The sequence below is a fragment of the Bos javanicus genome, chromosome 29, assembly GCF_032452875.1.
Source record: "Bos javanicus breed banteng chromosome 29, ARS-OSU_banteng_1.0, whole genome shotgun sequence".
NCBI classification, from domain to species: Eukaryota; Metazoa; Chordata; class Mammalia; order Artiodactyla; family Bovidae; genus Bos; species Bos javanicus.
This window is the reverse complement of record NC_083896.1, coordinates 44099867-44111004: the sequence shown is the minus strand read 5'-3', so window position 1 is coordinate 44111004 and position 11138 is coordinate 44099867. Positions and strand designations below refer to the sequence as shown.

At 59.5% G+C, this 11138-nt stretch overlaps 1 protein-coding gene across 7 annotated transcripts; it reads right to left on the bottom strand.

Annotated features, from left to right (window-relative positions):
- Window positions 1-113: 113 nt before the first annotated feature.
- SCYL1 (SCY1 like pseudokinase 1) lies at window positions 114-11138 on the bottom strand. 7 transcript variants are annotated; one of them, XM_061406945.1, is made up of 18 exons: window positions 10946-11137; window positions 10458-10598; window positions 10128-10250; window positions 9819-10045; window positions 9290-9380; window positions 9051-9206; window positions 5976-6134; window positions 4984-5091; window positions 3840-3953; window positions 3279-3434; window positions 2572-2760; window positions 2376-2451; window positions 1943-2107; window positions 1660-1802; window positions 954-1025; window positions 645-857; window positions 499-553; window positions 114-373 (listed from the first exon to the last, which is right to left on the bottom strand). In XM_061406945.1, the coding sequence occupies exons 1-18, from the start codon at window positions 11054-11056 to the stop codon at window positions 249-251; spliced, it is 2424 nt and encodes an 807-aa protein (XP_061262929.1). In that variant the 5' UTR covers window positions 11057-11137; the 3' UTR covers window positions 114-248. The 7 variants fall into 7 exon arrangements, 6 of the variants coding, with proteins under 6 accessions (XP_061262929.1, XP_061262930.1, XP_061262927.1 ...); XM_061406946.1 differs by having other exon boundaries at window positions 954-1022; XM_061406943.1 differs by having other exon boundaries at window positions 645-1025; window positions 10946-11138.

Genomic DNA, 11138 nt, shown 5'->3' with positions numbered 1-11138 from the left:
CTCTTGGTTTTCGAAGTAAATTGATGTTCACGTCCGTGATGGGCGCAGACTCCAAAGGGCAGCGCCAGACTCTAGCCTCCTTGGAGGCGCTGGACTGAGCCCAGCACAACAGGTGTGAAATAGAATTTATTGTGGCTCTGATTATGTACATGTGAGATGTGCCTGGCCAGGCTGACCGGGCTCGCATGGTTTGTACAATAAATACATCTGTGGGGCCTCCGAGACTGGGAAGGGCCCACACCTGCAGTTCAGTCCAGCTTCCGGGTTCCCAGCTTCATGGGACCCTTGGCTGCCTTTTTCTCAGCGCGTTTTGCCTCCATCTCCCTCCTTCGCTCCTCGCGCTTCTTCCGGGCTAGCTCCGCCTTCGCCTGTCCTAGAAACAAGAAAGGGAGGGCTGAAGGTGTCAGGACAACCTGGGTCTCGGCTTCCCTTCCCATGCCTGCCCCGGTGGAAGGTAGGCCCAGGCCATCAACCAGCTGGCTGGGGAGAAACACTTACTGCTCTCGGTCTCCAGGCCTTCCCAGTTGTCATCACCCCATGAGTCTCGCCTCGACTGAAAAGGGAAGTGTGGGCTGGAGTGGAGACCTACTCTCAGCTGAGGTCCACCCCAGGTCTGCACCCTCCCACTGGAAAGGCACCAGTACCTGCGCCCCAGCCTCCCGATGCACTGACAGGGCAGCAAAAGGGTCGCCTTTGTCACTAGGCTCCGGTCCACCCCAGTTATACTCGCTGGCCAGCCGTGTGCCCTCAGGGGGTGGCGCCGGGGGGCTTGCCTCCTGCCAGTCTTGCTCCCACGAGCCCTCAGCTTCCCAACTGCTCCAGTCTGACTCCTGGGATCTGTGGCCAGGGTTGCTGGCCTGTAGAAGAGGCGGCGGAGACAGTGCTAGAGAAGGGGAGGGAGGAGCAGGGGCACCCCGCTCCCCCGTACACACGCTCTGTCCCGCCCAGCTCACCTGCCCAGCCCGGCTGGCTTGGTTCCCAGTACTCCAGTCATCCCGCTGAGCCAACACAGATTCGGCCTCCTGCTGCAGGATGGGGAGGAAAGCACGACCATAGAGCCCTCTTGCTCCACCCGAAAGGCCAAGGAAGCCCCCAGTCTCTGCCTAGCTATGGGCTCCACCCTTTCTTCTTTTGTCTTCCATCTCATTTTCTCCTCAGCCCTGTGTCCCATCAATAAACTGGACACGCTGAACCAGGCCTGTTGTCACTCCTCTGTGAGGTGGGGAACGAGATCCTGAGTTCCACACCCCTGCCTGCGGCCTCAGGGGCAGAGACTGCTGGCAGCCGGAGCTCTGCCCACCCCGTTCCCCTTAGGACAGCCCCACTCTGGCCTCAGCCCATCCTGAGCCCACCCTCAGGGAGGACAGGTTGGTTGTAGGCCTGGGCGTAACCTCTCTCTGCTGATCACAGGGCAGGGCGGGCCCCAGAAAGGCCATAGGAGGGATGGGCAGACCCAACCACCATCAGCTTGGCCTCTCATTTCTGGAGTTGAGATGGGGCTCAGCTGTCAGCTCCGACCCACAATGGCTGCTCCATGACTCCTGCTTAGGATACTTGCAGATGAGGAAAGATCTGACTCCGGCCAAGCCCACGAGAGCTCCCCGAATGGCAGTCTGTGGCCCTGCCGCTGGGTCCCCGCGGGAGTCCTCGGCCCCTCACCTCCAGGCTTCCCCAGTCCTCATCATCCCATCTGTCAGCGGCACTGCTGTCCTCTTCCGTGTCCTTGCTCTCCTCCTGGGTCTCCCAGGGGCCTGAGGTCGTAGGCGTGGCAGGCACAGGGGTAGGGGCTGGGGCAGGAAGTCCTGGGGAGCAGAGGTTCACTGAGTTTCCGCCCACTAAGCCCCAGGAAGGCCTCAGCACAGGGCAGAGGTTGCTGGGGCTGGGGGTGTCCCCATCACCATCCTGGGGGGAACTCCAAGCCCTCTCAGTCCAGGACTCTCACCCTCAGGCGCAGGTCTCTGGGGGACGTTGGTCTCAGCCAGGGCAGCCGTGGGATGTGCCCGGATCAGCTTAGATGTGAGCGAGGAGACCCCCGTCACGGCCCAGCCTGCCCAGCTGGCTGCGGCTCCTCCCATCCCGGGGCTGGAGGCTGCGTGGACATCCTTCTCTGGGCAGGGACAGGAGCGACAAGTACAGACACCTCAGGCCTCCGTGGGGAGGGCGACAGGACGGCACTAACTGAAGCAGAGCAACCTAGAGTGGGCGCCCTCCTCCCCAGGCCTGCGCTCTCCCAGCTGTTAAATGGGAGGTTGAAGAGTGCGCAACAATCTGTCCCCTGGGGCTCTGCAGACACTCCAGCGAGGCAGACGGGGGCCACAACAGGCCAGTCAAGAAAGTGGCAAGAAGAACAGGGAACATGAGCGTGGGCCACTCACCCACTTCGGCCAGCTGTGTGGGGTCCTCTGACACAGACTCCAGTTTGGACAGGAAGCTTCGAATGGCCTTGAAGGCCTGTGGGGCAGCAAGGGGCAGAGCTGGAGCCTCCAAGGTTCCTGTGAGCCCGCCAGGCCAGCTGGGGCCCAGGTACCCCCGGACCCCCAGCCCCAGGGCCCAGCCCCAGTAACGCCTCACCTGGTCTCGCACGGATTTCTCAGGATCCACAGTGAGGCCGCAGAGCACAGGCAGGATCTTGTGGGCGCAGTCGTTCATCGAGTAGAGGTTGTGGGTAGCGGCAAAACCCAAAACGCCCGCGACCCGGGATGGTGCAAATGGGTCCTTTGTGGCCCGGCTAAAGGCGGAGGTGAGGACCCTGTGTCTGGTCTGGGGCAGGAAGAGGGCTCCTGGGTATAGGGTCCGTCCTGGGGTCCAGAACTGCCACAACAGAGGCCAACCACAGGGCCTCCAGAGTCTAACAGGTGTGAGTTAATCACTAACGACAACTCTGGATCTTGGCTTGTCCTTCCAGATCACCGGCCCACGGCTCAGAGTGACAGGGGCCAGAGCAGAAGCTGCCCTGGGGCCGGGCCACGCCTCCCTGCCTGCCTGCCCTGCTGACCCATTCAATCATTCCTGCTAAGTGCCCAGGGGCTGCAGTGTCTGCGTTCACAGACCCTGAGGGGGCAGGCAGACCTAGGTTCGGTTCCAGCAGCCACCACCTACTGGCTGTGTGACCTGGCACAACTTACTCTGTCCCTCAGACATGGGGACTGGAGCACCCAGGGCCTGGGTCTGTGTGTGTGTGTATGTGTGGGGTGACAGCCCCCACACAAGGGGACCTGACCCTGGGGGATGTGGCTGTGACGCTGACAGAACTCCTGCCACGTGTGCGGGGCACTCACACTGGCACTGAGGTAGGAGCCGATCTTGCCCAGGCACACGGTGGTGTTGCAACGGATGGGGCCCTGCTCGTCCTTGGCCTGCAGCCGCGCGAAGTGTTTCATCAGCTCCACATTGAGGTTGGTCTCATTCAGCTTTGGGGCCAGAAGCAGCATGGACTGCAGGGCGGGAGACCGGAGAGTGTGGGCCGGAGTGGGCGGGGTACCACACATGGGAGGGGCCTCCTGGGAGGGCACCAGTGACCCTGGGTGCTGAGGAGAACCGCCAGAGCCCTCCAACCTGCTCCTGGGCCTTACCCAGAAGGCTTTGGAAGGGGTACCCCGTCTGCACTCCAGTCTCATGAATGTCTGTTGCACTCAGGACTATTAGCCATACCCACCCTTCCCCCGACCACCTGCAGTGCTATACCCACAGCCAGGACCCACATGCAGAACAGTGCCTGTCTGCCCCTCCCATACCCTGTTTGAGCCACAGACCAAAACCAAGGCCTCTGTGTCCTCTGATGAGCCGCCTCTGAGCCTTAGAAAACCAGGGGTGGCCCCTTTGGGCCTGGCCACACCCACCTTGACTGTCTGCTCCCGGATGGCAGGGTTGGTGTCCAGGAAACCGTGCACAACGTGGGGAAAGATCTGGGTGTTGACTGTTGGCTCATCAAGGTACTGGATGAACTGCTCCATCTGCGGCCCGGGTTGGGGCATGAGAACACGGTGAGGCCTTCCACCCCTCACCAGAGCCAGGGGGCCACCCTTGGCATGGTTTCTCTACCCAGCAGACACTGGCTGGCCAGGGAGTCTCCTGAGCCCTGCACCGTGCCTCTGGCCTCAGGGCCACATGGAATGAAGAGGGTGCTGGGGGCGAGGGAGGGGGCTGAGAAGAACCAGGGACTGGGTGCTGGAGAGCTGGAGTGGTCACACCCCCTCTCGGAGCCTCCCAACCTTTTCTATAAAAAGGGTATAACCCCTGCCTAGAGGAGTGCTGGGAGGAGGCTGGAGTGTTTGGAGTTGGAGAAGGACTGATACCTGGATACCTAACGCAGCGGCCCCCCATCCCCGATCCCATCAACCCTGTCTGATGCTCCCAACTGCCTGGGGGTTGGCAAGAGAGACGCTATCCCCCCTCAAGAGGAAATCAACCCTGAATAGTCATTGGAAGGACTGATCCTGAAGCTCCAATACTTTGGCCACCTAATGTGAAGCACCGACTCTTTGGAAAAGACCCCGATGCTGGGAAAGATTGAGGGCAGGAGGAAAAGTGGGTGGCAGAGGATGAGGTGGTTGAATGGCATCACTGACTCAATGGACATGAGTTTGAGAAAACTCTGTGAGATAGTGAAAGACAGAGAAGTCTGGCATGCTGCAGTCCATGGGGTCAGAGTTGGATGTGACTTAGCGACTGAACAACAGAACAACAGGCTCAACCCGGGAGACTGGGCAGCACAGGGAGAAGCATTTGAGCCATGCAGCCTGGGTGGGGGCGTTCCCTAAGCCTCCAATGAGCCCAGTGATTATCTTGACTTCCTGAGAGCACAGCCTCACTGGTCCCTCACCTGTGTGTATGTTTCGAGGAGGGGTTTCTGGGGCCCCCATGCAGCCAAAGCAACGGCTCAAGTTATCTGCCTGGGGCTAGAGGTGAGACAGGGGCCTACCCTGCAGCAAGGGTGAGGTCTGGGTGGAGTAGAAGCGGGCAGGCTCTCCCCACAGCCCCTACCTGCTGCAGGAGGCGAATGCGCATGGCCCGGTCAGTCGAGGAGAACATTTTGACCACGACAGGGATGATCTTCTGCTGATACTCCTCGGCGTTGAGGAACTTACCCACCTGAGAAGGAGCAGGAAGAGGGGCTCAGCCACGTCCACACGAGTGGGATGATGTCCCTGGGCTCAGTGAACTTCCTCAGGCCCCCTGCTGATTTCTCGGGGTGGGAACAGGGTGATCGTGGTGGGATGAGGCGGGCATTTCCTCAGCAGCCCCTCTGCCCAGACTCCATGTCAAGTTAGCCCTACCCTTACCCTTTCTAAGTCAGGCCTCTCTTAGGAGGCTCGAAGAAGCTCTGGGCCTTTCCCTGTAATCAGGCACTAGATCCCACGTGCACACAGGATTCTGCCTGTAAGTTCTGGGGGTTCCCAGCTACACAGGATGTATACAGGATGTACTTGCTGTCCTCCCCACCTCCCCCCACACCAAGTTCCTTTGGGGAAGGGGTTCTCCCACTGAGCAGGGAATGGTAGATGTCCAGCTACTGGCAGGCTGGGATCTGAGGAGGGAGAGAGGATCCAGCCCCAAGAAGCCAAGACAGCTAAGTGCTGAACAGTCAGGAGGGAGGAAGGAAAGCGAGGCGGTGAGCAGCTGACCCCTGGGCACCAGAGTGTCCGGGTCAGACCGGGGAGACTGTCCTGAGGAAATGGAGGAAGGGCTGTAGGCTGTGAAGCAAGGGGTCTTTGGAAAAAGAATTTTGGAGGCACAGATTTTCCCTTCACCAAGGACAGGAGGTCCCCATGTCTCCCTGACAGCTGGTCACATGGCCATGGCCTGCTGAACCGCTGGATGTCAGAGGTCCTCAAGTGGGCTTGGGGCCCCCTGACCAGGCTCCCCTCCCAGGACGCTGGCAAGGCTGGCCCCACCCACGGCCCTCTCTTCTGCCCTTCAGGCCACTCAGCCAGTCTCTGGGCCCCACAGGTACTGAGGCTCCAGGCCCCACTCACCTTGAATAGGGGTGTGAGGACCACGGCCCCCGCACTGCCAAACTCGAAGGCAGTCAGCAGCTGGGGCAGCACCTTGTGCCGGCAGAAATCCTCAGGGAACGAGTCCAGGCTTTTGCTCAGCTCTTGGAAGAACTTTTGCTTCTCAGCTGGCTCTTTGATCTGGGGGAGAGTGGGCAGGAGGCAGGGAACAAGAAATTAGCCTGGTCGCGGTCCCTTCAGCCAAGGGCCAGGACATGGGGTCACCTCCAACCCGAAGGAAAACAAGTTGCGGAGCCAGACTGCCTGGGTTCAAAGCCCAACTCTCCCACTTATTAGCCATGTGACTTTAGGGGGCTTTAAGTGGTAAGGAATCCTCCTGCCAATGCAGGAGACGTGGGTTCGATCCCTGGGTTGGGAAGGTCCCCTGGAGAAAGAAATGGCAATCTGCTCCAGTATTCCTGCCTGGAAAATCCCATGGACGGAGGAGCCCGGTGGGCCACAGTCCACCGGACAGGACTGAGTGACCGACAGTTTCACTTTCACTAGCGAGTGTGAGACTGAGCAACCAAACGTGACCTTAGGCAAGTTCCTCCACGAGTGAAATGGGGTAATAACTGTACTGCCTCATAACTGTTCTGAGGATTCAACCAGAAAAGGCACACTAATGCTGCTAGCGCAGCGCCTGGCACACTGGAGGCGCCCAGTCAGTCAGTGGCACTGCCACCTGACCTGCCGCTATGAAAGCGGCCACTAGGGGGATCAAGCCCTTTATCAGTATCGCCTTAGCTCCTGAGGACCACAGAAGAGACCACTATCCCAGGAGCACCATTAAACATATGGTACAAGGAAGCAGGGAATAAGGGCTTACTCCGCCACCTGGCCCTGTTGGCTTGGGCTCACCGGCAGCTCTGCGGTAGAGGCGTGGCAGGCTGTCAGAAGGCAGGGATGAGGTGCATTTACCCCTAGATCTGGTCCTCTCACTGAGCCGAGTCAGGCCACACCGTCAGCTCAATGGTCTCCCTCCATCCTTCTAACCTCCCCGAGGCTGTCCTATCCACAACTCACACTTCCTGAGCATAGACCACATGGCCAGGCAGGATTATATTCTTAAACCATTACACAGATGAAATAATCCAAGGAAGCTGAGGCACAGAAAGGGCAAGGAGCTTATCCAAAGTCACACAGCTAAGCAGCAGTCAAGGAAGGGTGTGGGGACTTCTCTGGTGGTCTGCTGGTTAAGAATCCACCTTGTAATGCAGGGGATGCAGGTTTGATTCCTGGTTGGGAAACTAAGATTCCACATGCTGTGAAGCAACTGAGCTCACGCACAACTAGAGAGTCTGTGCTCCTCAACCAAAGATCCTGCATGATGCAATGAAGATCCTGTATATCGCAACTAAGACTGGACACAGCCAAATAAACAGAGAAATAAATAAAAAGAAAGGGCGTGGCCCAGTGGTGTGGCACTTCTGCTGTGTTGCGCCCTGTGAAGAAGTGCTCTCATTCCCCCATTTACAAAGGAAGAGGCTTGAGGTTCAAGGTCACCAGGCAAGAGAGTCCGGACAGGTGTTACAGCCCCGTCCAGTACGCTTCCATAGTCCCTGTGCTCTTGGTTGTACCCTCATGGCCACAGCCGCTGCCTGACCCAGAAGTGACCTCTAACCCGGGTTGGGGAGGACCTGATTGGGCTGTAGCAGCTCAGTCTGACGTGGCAGGCAGGCTTGGTGCTCTGACACAGGGTTTGGGGGAGCACAGTCCCAGAGAGAGGCCAAGCCGCATCCAAGGCTGCCCCCTGACAGTCACAGCTGGGCTCCTCCACCGCTCTGCTCTCCGATGGGAAGGGAGGCCTCCAGGCGCGGCCCTCCCACATTCTCCTCGGGACCCTCCAGAAACAGCTTGTTTCCTATGGGGCGCACATTAAGGAGAAGGGCAGCCCGGCAGAGCCAGCCATGTGAGAACTCCATGTAACAGAGCTCCTGCTGCCCATACTGCCCGGGGGCCGCAAGGCTCAACTTCTCCAGCACCTTCTCCTTCGGCGCAGGTTCCCATCCTCTGACGGCCCCCTAGCCCCATCTGAGTCAAGACTCCACTGACCAAGGAGGGCCATGAAAGCCCTGTCACTCCTCCCATTCCACTCTCATCACCTCTCTGTGCCCCACACAAGGCCGGGGCAGGGGACAGAGCCTCCCTTCTGCATCCCCTACAACAACCCTGTGGGTCAGCAGACACCGCCATTATCCTCACCACACAGATAAGGAAACTGAGGTTCAGTGAGGTTAAGCTGCGGGCTCCCTCCTCGCAAAGAGGTTCCCTCTGCCTGGAACTTTCTTCCCCAGTTACCATCCCCATGACTCCCACCTTCACACCCTTCAGGTCACAGCTCAGACGTCACCCTTGAGAACTCTTCCCCAGGCCCCACCCTCACTCTTTTCCTTCCGGCACTTATCTGCAACCGGGAAGCACGTTTCCTCATTTACGTGTTTTCTGTCCCTTTTCCCCAGTGAGAGTCCCCAAGGGTGGACACCTGGATCATTCACCCCATGCTAGAGCCTCGAGGGCAGGGGTCTGGGTCTGACTCTTCCTCCCCACCCTGCAGCCAACATCAGGGCCAGGGCTGGAATGTATGTGTGCAGTTAACAGAGTGCCAGGCGCACTCACGAAGCACCCACTATGTGCCAGACACTGTACTGTGCACTTCAGACTCACTGACTCCTCATCCGGCTCCTCTGAAGCAGGTACTATTAATAGGACTGAACTTCAGCCGAGGAAAGTCGCACATAAATAATAACTAGAGGGACTTTCCTGATGGTCCAGTGGCTAAGACTCTGAGCTCCCAATGCAGGGGGCCAGAGTTTGATCCCTGGTCAAGGAACGCTATCCCACATGCCACAACTAAAGATCTGACATGCCACAATGAAGATGGAAGATCCTGCAAGATACAACTGAGACCCAGCCCAGCCAAATAAATAGATAGATCAATATTTTAAATAAGCAATAGTTGGAGCCAGGGTATGAACTTAAAGAGCCTAGCTCCATCATCTGCGCACAGAGGTGAGGAATGTAGGGCCAGAGCCCAGGGTGGTGCAAGGGGCTCACCTGAATCTCTTCCAGGAAGAGGTTGGTCTCCACGAAGCGGTTGTTCATGAAGCCACCAGGCGCCCGGCAGTTCTGCAGGAAGCGGGCTGGGTTGGGACGCACCTTGGGGTTGGCTCCGACCAGTTCGCAGTAATGGGGCACCAGTGATTTGGGGATCTGCGGGAGAAGTGTCAGGGTCAGGGCAGTGGCTGGTGGGCTGGGGGAGAGGGGCTGGGGTGCAGGTGGAGTCGGACACTCACCTTCCCAGGGTTTCGCAGGGCTGCCGCTCGAGGTAGGGGCCCATTGAAGACTTCCCAGATGAGGCAGCCCAAACGCCACATGTCAGCTGACCTGAGACAGTGACCAGAGCTGCTCAAGACTCTGCCACCTGCCTGCATAGGCCTCCAACCTACCCTGGGCACCAGGCAGTCACTGCATGGCAAACCCTGGGCTGTGTTCCTTAGCTGATGATCCCATCAGCCTCAAGAAGCAGGTTTCATTAGCCCCAATGGACAGATCAGGAAACTGAGGCTCAGAGAAACAAGGACATCCATCCCAGGTGACATAACATTCAAATTCAGAACCACCTAACCCCAAAGCCTGTGTTTCCCCTGCCCTTCCTCCCTGAGGATCCTGGGAGCGAGGAGTGGGCTCCACCCTGAGGACCCTGGTTCCCTCCCCAGCCAAGCAGCAGGGGATGGAGGGAGTGCCAGCTAGTCTAGGGGTCCTGAGACTACAGGAGGCTTCCAGAATAGGGCAGGATGGGACATACTCCCCCTAGTCACCCACCATTTCTCTCTGACTGCTCTGCCGCTACCATCAGCCAACTCCGGGGGATCATACTGCTCAAGCTCAGGGATCCCCTTGCGGGGAGGTCCCCCACCATTGCCCTGGGCTGAATACATGTAGTCCAGGCCCCCAAGCTTCCACTCGCCAGCGCGGTCCACGAACACAGCGGCCATGCAGACATTGTTGTGGATGAGGCTGCAGTCGTTGACCAGGAAGCTGAGGGCTTTCTAGGGGCAGAAGGACCCATCACAGCCCAGTAGCTGCAGCCCCTCCACCCCTGCTCTCATCCCCACTGCCCCCCCACCTCACCACAATCTGGTGTAGCCCCCAGGAGAGCTCCAGCTCCTTCAGGCCACCGGCCTCTGCTCGCGCCTTGAGGTATACTCCCAGCGGGGTCACAGCCTCTGTCACTACGTGGAGGCATTTGTCTGTCTGAAGAAGGGAACACGGGGTATCAGGGAGGGATGGGGGAGAGCAAGAAGCGATGAGAGACATGGGGACAGGAGCAAAGAAGGGGAAGTCAAATCTGGGGGGGTGGGGCGCTGGCGCAGAAGGGCTGGAAATCCACAGGAAGACAGAAGACAGGACTGGAAGAAAGTGAGGGACAGAGGTGGGGTAGACTGAGCAGCTGGTAGGTACCTCCAGCCCATCGATGTAGGCAAGGATATTGGGGTGCCGGAGAGTTTTGAGGCGCTTGAAGGCAGCTTTGGCCACCTGGGTCTGCTCTTCGGCACCGGGCTTCACGTCATACACGAAGATGGACACCGGGCTCCCTGTGGCCTGGGGGAGGGCAGAGGGGCCTCAGGTTGTGGCCTCAGGTTGCTGACCACTCCACCTCCGAGATAAGTCCCCGGAGTTGGTTCAGTGCCGGAAGAGAAGGGCCGCCGGCCGGGTCTCTCCCCAAGTCCCCTCGGAGATTGAACCCGGCCCACGTAACCCTGGTTGGGTCCGCCTGTGGGTCCCTCGGTCCTTCCGCCCGCCACGTCGACACTGCCCGTCCCCCTCCCTCGGCCCGTAGTCCTAGAGGCTCCGCAGCCACGTCAGGCGGGCGCGACGCGGCGGAGCCGGCGGCGCTAGTTAGGCGAGACCGAGGTCGGCCGCGGCCTGCAGAGCGGGGCCGCTCTCACCTTCTTGCGGCCGCGGTGCAGGACCCAGGGTCCCGGCGGGCTGCCCTCGGGGGGTTCCGGGCTGAGCTCGAACGGGAAATCCCGGACCGGGTCCCGGGCAAAGAACCACATCGTCCCCGCCGCCGCGGCGGCCTCGGGCGCCTGAGCTCCTGGTCCTCCGGCAGCCCGAGCCGGGGCGGGGCGGGGCGAGGGC

What these genes read in the sequence shown, in the direction of transcription:
- SCYL1 (XM_061406943.1), bottom strand. Translation starts at nt 11,056, where the DNA reads ATGTGGTTCTTTGCCCGGGACCCGGTCCGGGATTTCCCGTTCGAGCTC. An exon ending in TCTTCCTGGAAGAGATTCAG is followed by an intron (nt 6,135 to 9,050) that starts GTGAGCCCCTTG and finishes ACTCTCCCCCAG; the next exon opens with ATCAAAGAGCCAGCTGAGAA. An exon ending in AGAAATCCGTGCGAGACCAG is followed by an intron (nt 2,452 to 2,571) that starts GTGAGGCGTTAC and finishes GCTGCCCCACAG; the next exon opens with GCCTTCAAGGCCATTCGAAG.